Source organism: Chrysochloris asiatica, unplaced genomic scaffold, assembly GCF_000296735.1.
Source record: "Chrysochloris asiatica unplaced genomic scaffold, ChrAsi1.0 scaffold00090, whole genome shotgun sequence".
NCBI classification, from domain to species: domain Eukaryota; kingdom Metazoa; phylum Chordata; class Mammalia; order Afrosoricida; family Chrysochloridae; genus Chrysochloris; species Chrysochloris asiatica.
This window is the reverse complement of record NW_006408608.1, coordinates 11,635,054-11,645,713: the sequence shown is the minus strand read 5'-3', so window position 1 is coordinate 11,645,713 and position 10,660 is coordinate 11,635,054. Positions and strand designations below refer to the sequence as shown.

Here is a 10,660-nt window from a genome sequence, read left to right as displayed (position 1 = left end):
TCAAGAAAAGGTTTTCATGCTAAAAGAAGCATTCTTTGATGGGTGGGAAGGAAGGGAGAGTAATTCACTGGTTAGAGGACAAACATAAGTTAATTCAGGTGAGGAGGAGGGCTATATATTAGAGAAGGAAGGTTGACAGAATAATGATGCAGACAGGTGAAGACACAGGGAGGTATGCAAAGTCTAAAGGGAATAGAGGTAAATAGTGTTACATACACAACCTTGGAACAACAGTGTTCTGCAAGTAGACACATTTCAGCTTGAATGGGTACAAGAAGAAGAGTGGGAGCATACTCACAAATATATGCATTTGAAAGAGGATATCAGTACATGGGTATTTGCCTTTCCTGCAAACACAACTATGAATGTGATGGAGCATTGTTGTTGCTGAGTGTCGTGAAGTCAGTTCCAACTCATAGTGACCCTGTGTAAGGTTTTCTAGGAACAGCTGGTGGGTGTGAACTCCTGGCTTTGCAGTTCAAACCGACTTTGCAGTCCAGTACTTATTCTATAGTGTCATACCAGGACTCCATGTGGAAGAGCATACAGCAGGCAAAATGATGAATACTTCTTAGATATTATCAAGCATCTTAAGGCAATGAGTTGCTGGGCCTAGGGTTCAGGATCATAGTCTCAGGAGACTCCAAGGTCAATTGACATAACACAGTCTACAAAGACAATGTTCTACATCCTTCTATGATGAGTAACATCTGGGGCCTTAAAAGCTCATCAAAAGTCATTTAAGTGCAGCCAGAATGCTCCTTGGAGGCCAAGATGGCCAAACTTCATCTTTCATACTTCAGACATATTGTCAGGAGGGCCCAGTTGCTGAAGAGGGTTAACACATTTGGTAAGGTGGAGGGTCAGAGAAAAAGAGGAAGACCCCCAGTGAAATGGATTGGCAAAGTGGCAGCATCAATGGGCTCAAGCATGTAACAATTATGAGGTTAGCCCAGGACCTGGCAGTGTCGTTCTGTTGTGCATAGGGTCACTATGAGTCGGTACCAACTCGATGGCACCTAACAACAACAAGAAGATACAACTATTGGTCTCTCCATGTGCAGAAGAAAGAAGAATGATGAGAATCGAAGATGCTTGGAATCAATTAATCCAACAGACAAATGGAACATATGAACATCAGTCTTTATAACTCTAAGACTAGAAGAGCTAGATGATGCCCATACACTACTACCAACTGCTCTGAGAGGGATCACATTAGAAAGTCCCAGCTAGAATGGGAAAAAATGTGGAACAAAACTCAAAATTATAAAAAAAATATTGAGCTTACTGGTTAGAAAGACACTGCAGGAACCCAAGACTAAAGTCCTCAACTACCCTCAGGTCTAGAATGGAACTCAACCTCGTGACCGAATTTTCAGCCAAGTAGTAGATAGGTATACAGGGGAAATAACAACACTAGTAAGTTATGCTCACCATGGAATGGTCAGTCATTCGAAATCAAAACGGTAACATTTACTTAAATACGAATTTGAGAAGACAGAGAAAGATGGGTGGAATGGAAATTGGAACCATAGGGAGGAAGTGGGATAACTGTTGTTGCATGGAGGGGATTGTGATCATTGAAATGAAACAAAGTATATGGTTTGCTGAATGTAAAATTGATGATTTTGTATGCAAACCACACAACTCACAATCAAAGGTTAAAACAAAAAACCCCTATGGATCACAACTCTGCTGTGATACACATAGATTGCCAAGAGTCAGAACTGACTCTGGGGCAACCGGTTTTTAATTACAATCCAGCGTGTTTTCTCAATTTTAAATTAATTTAATGAGCATTTGCTATATTCCAGGCTAGTGGTATGCTAGAGCCAGCTCCTATGGGCTAGAATTGATTTATAAATTTTCAGGAAATTTGAAACATCTAACACAGCTGTTTTTAAAACATGTTGTTGTTGTTGTTAGGTGCCATCGAGTTGATGCCAATTCATAGTGACCTCATGCACTGCAGAACGAAACACTGCCTGATCCTGGGCCAACCTCACTATTGTTGCCACACTTGAGCCCATAGATGCTGACACTTGGCCAATCCATCTCTCTGGGGGTCTTCCTCTTTATCTCTGACCAAACATGATATCCTTCTCCAGCGACTGGTCTCTCCTGACAATATGTCCAAAGTAGGAGAGATGAAGTTTGGCCATTTTGGCCTCCAAGGAGCACTCTGGTTGCACTTCTTCCAACACAGATGTGTTGGTTCTATGGGCAGCCCATGGCACTTTCAATATTCTCCTCTAATACCATAACTCAAAAGCATCAATTCTTCTACACTCTTCCTTATTTACTGTCCTACTTTCACATACATATTAGGTTATTGAAAACACCATGGCTTGGGTCAGGCGCACCTTTGTCCTCAAGCTGACATCTTTGCTTTTCAGTACTTTAAAAAGGTCTTGTGCAGGAGATAGTGCAATACGTCATTTGATTTCTTGACTGCTGTTTCCATGTGTGTTGATAGTTGATCCAAAAAGAATGAAGTCCTTGACAACGTCAATCTTTTCTCCATTAAGAATGATGTTTATTGGTTCAGTGGTTAGGATTTTTGTTTTCTTTACATTGAGATGTAATCCATACCGAAGGCTGTGCTTTTTGATCTTCATCAGTAAATTTTAAGTCCTTTTCACTTTCAGTAAGCAAGGTTGTATCATATGAGTCTTCCTCCAATCCAGATACGTTTTACTTCATATAATCCAGCTTCTCGGATTATTTACTCGGCATACAGGTTGAATAAGTATGATGAAAGAATACAACCCTGTAGCACTCCTTCCTTAATTTTAAACCATCCAGTGTTCCCATGTTCTGTTCAAACAACTGCTTCTTGGTCCAGGTGCAGATTCCTCATGAGCACAATTAAGTGTTCCGGAATACCCATACTTCGCAATATTGTCCACAGCTTGTCATGATCCACACAATATACTTAGATAAATTATACTCATCAATTCTTAATTATGTTATTACAGTTTACCATTATTTGTGTTCTGATATTATTTACAGCTGTTCTATGTGTGTGGTGGTTATAGTATGCCACATCTCTTCCCAATTCTGAGTTTGAAGTCAGCCATGGTAAGAGTATTGACCTCATCAAAATGGGTTGCTGTTGCTGTTGCTGTTAAGTGCCATCGAGTCGGTTCCGACCCATAGCGACCCTGTACAGGGTTTCCAAGGGTGTAAATCTTTACGGGAGTAGAAAGCCTCATCTTTCTCCCGCGGAGCGGCTGGTAGTTTCGAACCGCTGACCCTAAGGTTCGCAGCCCAATTCATAACCACTACGCTACCAGAGCTCCCATCAAAATGGGTAATGGCCTCAAATTAGCCTTGATTTATTGTTGATTGCCTACTCAAAAAGTGATGACAAAATATTGCAGTTTAGCCTCAAAGTGTATTAGGTCAGTAGCTTTTACATTGTGAATAACATAAAAAAGACTGAGGAAATATTTCTCCAGTAACTATTATTGATTCAACAGAGAGCTCAATCATGTCATTGAGTAAAGTTCCAAATAAGTGACGTTCTAAAGTTGTAAAGGTACTTAAGACAGTTCAAAAAGGAGTGTAGATCCAAAGTTGGATTTCACGATTTCACTTTACTCCTAAGCAGTAAAGTGGGAGCATGTGGCATTGTGGTTAAGCGCTTGCCTGCCAGTTGGAACCCATGAACTGCTCTGCAGGAAAAAGCTATAGCAGTCTACTTCTGTAAAGAGAGCCTTAGAAACCCTATGGGGCAGTGGGACTTTGCCCTGTGGGGTCACTCTGAGTCAAAAGTGCCTCAATGGCATTGGGTTCAAAATCAGGAAAGGTAGGCATCAGGGTTGCATGCTTTCATCACACCGATTCAATCTATATGTTGAGCAAGTACTTCAAAGAGCTGAACTATATGAAGAAGAATATGGCATCTGGATTGGAGAAAGAATCCTTAATAATCTTCAATATGCAGATGACATGATCTTGCTTGCTGAAAGTGAAGGTGACTTGAAGTACTTACTGATGAAGAATAAAGAACACAGCCTTCAGTAGGGATTATACCTCAACATAAAAAAATAAAATAAAAAAATCTTTGTATCTGGACCAGCAAATAACATCATGATAAACAGAATATATGTTGTCCGGTATTTCATTTTACTTGGATCCACAATCAATGTCCATGGAAGCAGCAGTCAAGAAATCAAATGTCATACTGCATTGGGCAAATCTGCTGCAAAGGATGTAAAAAATGTCAAAAAGCAAAGACGTTACCGTGAGGTCTAAGGTACACATGACCTAAGCCATGGTATTCTCAATTGTTTCATATGCATGTGATAACTATACAATGAATGTTGTTAAGTGCTATCTAGTCAGTTCCAACTCATATCCATCCTGTATAGGGGTTCCAAATAGCAGTTGGTGGGTTTGAACCACTGACCTTACAGTTAGTAGTCCAATGCGTATCCTACACCACACCAGGGCTTCTGGATAATGAATAAGGAAGACCAAAGAAAAATTGATAAATTTGAACTATAGTGTTGATGAAGAATATTGCATATACTGCCAGAATGAGCAAACCTGTCTTGGAAGAAGTACATACAGCCAGGATGCTCTCTAGAAGCCAACATAGGGAGACTTCATCTCCTGTACTTAGGACATGTTATTTGTTTGGGCCAGTCCCTGGAGGAGGACATCATGCTTGTTAGAGGGCAAGACCCTTAATGAAAGGGCTCAAACAGCAACGATTGTGAGGATGGTGCAAGACCGGGCAATGCAGCTTCGTTCTAGGGTCACTGAGTCAGAATCAACTCGTTAGCAACGGGTGTTTTATTAAGGGACATTAATGAATATTCATGTCAGGGCTATGCTTCTTTGTCAATGGTGATGAGATGAATGGGATTAATAATCATTTATTCAGATTTTGTGACACTATTGTTGGTGCTAAGATTACAAAACAGTGGATTTTGCATGTCACTCTTAAGTTTCAGAGTATGGAATTTACAATAGATAGAATTTCATTACTAGTTGTAACTTGTGTGCTACGCATCATAATAAACTCTGCACCTGTCCATCACTGTGGCAGGCAGAGTGAACTGGGCAGTCACGGCCTCCGCCCCTAAAGGGCTTGGGAAGGGCCCAGTCACCCTCGTGGAGCCGCATGCTATGGCCTTTCCTAGAGCCGCCGTCTGAGGGCGCGCGCAGCAAGCAACTTCGCGCTTTGTCTTCTCGCGCGGCCCGTAGCCGCGGCGGGAAAATCCGACTGGCCCAGGCCGGCCTCCGCCTCTTTCTGCCGGCCCGGTTCGCCGCGATGGAGGACGACGAGGCTGAGGAGCAAGAGCGATTCTCTTACCAACAGGTACAAGGAAACGGAGCCCCGGCTGGGCGGGGGAAGGACGGCGTCGAGTTTCTGAAGAAGAAAAGGCCGGAAGTCTCGGCCTAAATTCTCTTTGGCGCTTCTCGGCAGGTTAGGCGCTCACTTCCCTGAGGCTTGGTCGCCCCGTGCGCTTGCGCAAGCGCCTGTAGGCGTGCTTCGTATAGTGTTGGGATGGGATTTCTATAGTAACTGCAAACAGCTGCGGGTCTGAGTTTGCGACTGGTGGTTTTAGGACTTGACAGTGGGATCTCCGCTGCGGGGTAGACCCCCGCGCGGAGCAGACACCGCTAGTGGAGCGATAGAACTTGAAGCTAGAGGTGTCCGAGCACATGACACGCCTGCCAGGTGTTAAGTGCAGGACACACCTCGTCTTTCACTCAACCCTCGGAGAATTCCAGGGAAACTGCTAGGCCGCTTTCTAACTTTGTGACAAAGCCTGTTTGCCCTTCTGTGAAATGGAGATAGCGATAGGACCTGTCTCATACAAGGTTGTCGTGACAGTGGAATGTGAGCTTTGAAAGAAAGAATCCATGAAAAGCATCGAGCGCAGTGCTTTGTGTGGAGTCCTGGTGTAGCGCTGTGGGTTAATGCGCAGGACTGCAAAATCTGCTTGAACCACAAGGTTGGCGGTTCAAGCTCACCAGCTGCTCCTTGGAAACCCTATACAGAGTCCTCATGGGTCGGAAGCGACTCGATGGCACTTGACAACAACAACAGTACTTGAGTACTTGGCAAGAGCTAAAATACTGGCGATTTTGCCTTTTATACTCCCCATTTTACAGATAGGAGATTGAGCCTCAGGTTGTCTGGGAGTCTGGATTCAAGCTCATTAGTCCAGCTCCAGAGCCCATACTTAAGGTCTGGGTTCCAGGATTAGCTGCACGCACTTACTGGTTATGTTGACTCTGGCTAAAACTCAATTTTCTGGTATATAAAATTGGAATTGTAATAACCACTTCTCAGGGTTGTTGTTGTTAAGTGCCTTCGAGTCAGTTCCAACCCATAGCTGCCCTGTATAGGGTTTCTGAGGTGTGGCTGGTGAGTTTGAACTGCCAAGCCGACTTTGCAGGACCGTGTAGATTTTCTTTACTCAGCACCAGGAATACAGTGTGGCAGAGTCATGAGGACACAAAAGACAGAGGGCCTATGAAGAGTTTTAACCTTGCCATATGACCCTCAAAAGGGTTAACTGGAGAAACGTGTGAATGAGTATAGTGCGAATTGCCTTCCCACTAATTGTTAAATTTCAGAAGAAGTATATACCCCTTTTTATTTTGAAATATGCAAACCTTAAAAGTTACAAGAACAATGCACTGGGCGGAAAACGTCACTGCCCAGCCACCACTGGAGACAGCAGTTTTCTTTTTTGCCCTTTGATAATTTGGGGCAGAGTCATGATAGAATATTCGGAAGCAACGGCCCCAGTCAATCCCAAGGCAGCCTGGACTGCAGAGAAGAAGCCAGCAAACAAGGCACTATTTTTCTAGACATTCAAACACCGATTGGAAGCCTTCAAGCCAGTTTCAAAAGATGATATGGAACAAGGGATGTCATTGCTGATGCCAGTGGATCTTGGCTGAAAGCAGAGAATACCAGCAAGGTATTTACTTGTGCTTTATTGACTATGCAAAGGCTTTCACCTGTAGATCATGCCAAGCTATGGATAACATTGTGAGGAATGGATATTCCAGAGCACTCAATGGTGTTCTTAGTGAACCTGTACATAGACCAAGAGGCAGTCGTTCAAACAGAGCAAGGAGATACTGAATGGTTTAAAATCAGGAAAGGTGTGCTCCAGAGTTGTGTCCTTTCACTATACTTATCCACTCTGTTGTGCATAGGGTCGCTGTGAGTCGGAGACAACTCAGTGGCTCCTAACAACACCACCAGAAGCTTTTGCAGTGGGGTCCATCTTGAAGGAATGCTGCCCAGAAACCCAAGTAGCATGGCCCCTCCTAAATGGTCATTTTTCCAGAAATCCCTACCTATCCCTATTAATAAACATGATACCTTTTCCTTAACAAAACGTTTTTAAACCCAAACATGGGGTGATGGGGGTTCCTCCCCATATCCTCTTGCAAGTATCTTTCCTATAATAAATCTTTGTTGTTGTTGTTGTTAAATGCTGTTGAGTCTGTTCCGACCCATAGCAACCCTGTATAGGGTTTCCAAGGCTGTAAATCTTTATGGGAGCAGAAATCCTCATTTTTCTCCCATGGAACCACTGACTGGTAGTTTTGAACTGCTGACCTTGAGGTTAGCAGCCCAACTCGTAATCACTATGCAACCAGAGCTCCTTTTACTCATATGGAAAAAAAATAATGATGATGATGATGATACACTGACCATCAAAATGCCCTTTGTCTTTTGCTTTATTAGGGGCCTTCAGAAAGTTTGTGGAAAATGGAATTAAAAGATAATGCTAATTTTCCATGAAGTTTTTGAAGCTCCCTCAAATTTTGCTTTTCTGCCCCCTGAATTATTTGAGAGATAATTACAGATACCTTGGTACTTTAAATGATAATAGTTTCATATGTTTCCTAGGGAGCACAGTAGCTCTAGGATAAACACTGGACTACAAACCCCAAGCTCAGTAGTTAGCACCCATCAGCCGCTCCTTGAGAGAAAGATGAGGCTTTTTGCTCCCACAAAGATTTGTAGCCTCAGAAACCCTCTACAGAGTCACTCTGAGTTGGAACTGAGTATCACTCAACAGCAATAGCAGTGCATCTCCTAAGAACAAGGGCATTCTCCTATATAATTGTAATAAATTATCGCTTTTAGGAAGTGTAGTATTGATGAAGTTCTATTATCCAATGTACTGTCCATGTTAAAATCTCCCCAGTTGTTCCAAACATGGTTCTTTGAGTCTTGCCTTTTTTGTCATTCAGGAGACAATCAAGAATTATACATTGTGTTCAGTAATAATCCTGTGTCTCTGGTCTGCTTTGAAATAGTTTTCCACCTTCTCTTTGCCTTTCATTATTGATAGTTTTGAGTATCAGAGTGTTGTGAGGGATAAGCTCCTTTAAGGCAGTACTGTCTTTTTCATATTTTCATCCTCTAGTTCAGAGTCTGGCTTTCAACAGACATTGAATAAATGCTTCATGATTAAATAAGGTTGCAAATATGTGCGATGCTTTTGATCTTATAGGATTAAGGCCAGGCAGAGAATTTGAATACCATTCTGGTAAGCATGTAGAGGATCTCCCCATTCATTCAGCCAGCTGTTCTGGGCACTAGATACACAGTGGTGAATGAAACAGACAGGGTCCTGCCCTTGAGGAGTTTACAGTCTAGTGATTTAGCCACTAGGTGCAGTGATGTATGCAGCATCGAAGAAGGTGCCTAGCCCAAAGGTGAGGAGAGACAGAGAAAGCTTCCTGGAGCCCATGAGTGTTTAGTAGGGTCTCTATCCTGTACCCCTTCCCAACTGTACCTAAAAGAGAGAATGATTTTGAAGGGTCTTCTCTCCCAGGTTGATGGTTACTCTGGTCTCTCCTACCAAAGATCTCAACTTACCTAGTTTTCTGGCCTCCAAAATGAAGGAGGGCCTCTTTAGCCTCTACCATTGGACCTGGACTGGGTTTTTGTAGTTCCTCCTCATCTCGCCTGTACAGTGAACACTTGCTGGTGGATTACATGCTATCATGAGGTCACCTGTCCCCAGGTCCAGATCAGGACTCAACAAAAGTCACCTGACACAAGACCATTATTGAGCTTGTTTATCTTGTTCTTCCTCCTCCCTCTCTCGGGGAAGAGTGTTCTTTTTCAGTACCTAAAATGTGTGGCACTGTAAGATAAGCACTGGACTCAGAACCAAAAAGTCAGTAGTTCAAACCCACCAGCTGCCCTTTGGAAACCCTATATAGGGTCACTATGAGTCGGAATTAACTTGATGGCATTTAACAACAACAAAAGGGTTGTGGGATGTTTTAGAATGGCTGGAGAACCTTTTGTCTGTCAAAATTAATAACATCATTCGCAGGCCTTACAAAATTATCAACTTAAAAATGAGTTTGGTGTTGTGCTGTGGGTTAATGCATTGGACTGTAAAGTCAGTTTGAATTACAAGGTCAGCAGTTCAAGCTCACCAGCTGCTCCTTGGAAACCCTATATAGGGTTGCTATGAGTCAAAACTGACTTGATGGCAGTTAACAATAACAACATATTTGTTCAAACATTTAACTCACCCCAATGATGTGGCGCTGTGGGTTAATGCCCTAGATTGTAAAGTTGGTTTGAGCTGCAAGGTCAGTGGTCCAAGCTCACCAGCCGCTCCTCAGAAACCCTATACAGGGTCACTATGGGTCGGAACCAACTCAGTGACACATAACAACAACAGTGTGATGTCTGAAACTGCGGTTGCCTTGCCAGGGCCAGACCAAATGATTTCATGGGCCTTATATGGCCTGTGAGCCCGACATTTCCCACCACTGTTGTAGAATAAGTACTGGAGTGCTAACTGAAAGGTAGGCAGTTTAAACCCACCAGCCAAGTACTTAATAAAAGAGTTGCTAGGAATATGATGCTGAAGGAAGAAGTCCAAGGTGCATTGAAGTAATTGGCAAAGAACAAGGCACCAGAAGTTGATGGAATTAAAATTGAAATCTTTCAAGAAAGTGAGGCGGCACTGGAAGCACTCATTCATCTCTGCCAAGAAATTTGGAAGACTGATTGGAAGAGATCCGTATTTGTGCCCATTCCAAAGAGAGGTGATCCAACAGAATGCGGAAATCATTGGATAATATCTTTGATTTCCTATGTGAGTAAATAAAGTTTTACTAAAGGTAATACAGAATCGGCTGCAACCATACATTGACAGAGAATTTCCAGAGGTTCAAGCCGGATTCAGAAAAGGATGTGGAACAAGGAATATCCCTGCTGATGTCCAGTAGATCTTGGCTGAAAGCAAAGAAAGATTTTTACTTGTGCTTTATTGACTAAGCAAAGGTTTTTGATTGTGTGGATCATGACAAGCTACGTATAACATTGTGAAGTATGAGTATTCCGGAACACTTCATTGTGCTCGTTGTTGTAGTTGTCAGATGCCATCGAGTCGGAACCGACTCACAGTGACCCCATGCACAGCAGAACGAAACAATGTCCGATCGTGGGCCAACCTCATTACCGCTGCCACACTTGAGTCCATCAATGATGCCACCTGGCTGATCCATCTCGTTGGGGGGGGTCTTCCTCTTTTTCTCTGACCCTACACCCTACCAAGCATGACATCCTTCTCCAACGACTGTTTCCTCCGGACAATATGTCCAAAGTAGGAGAAACGAAGCTTAGCCATCCTGGCCTCCA

At 43.0% G+C, this 10,660-nt stretch overlaps 1 protein-coding gene across 1 annotated transcript in view; it reads left to right on the top strand.

Moving 5' to 3' along the window:
* Positions 1-5,284: 5,284 nt before the first annotated feature.
* APITD1 (apoptosis-inducing, TAF9-like domain 1) overlaps positions 5,285-10,660 on the top strand; it is a 19,042-nt gene continuing 13,666 nt past the window's right edge. The window contains exon 1 of the mRNA XM_006866396.1: positions 5,285-5,332. Coding sequence (XP_006866458.1) covers positions 5,285-5,332 — 48 coding nt within the window. The remainder of the gene's footprint in view (positions 5,333-10,660) is intronic.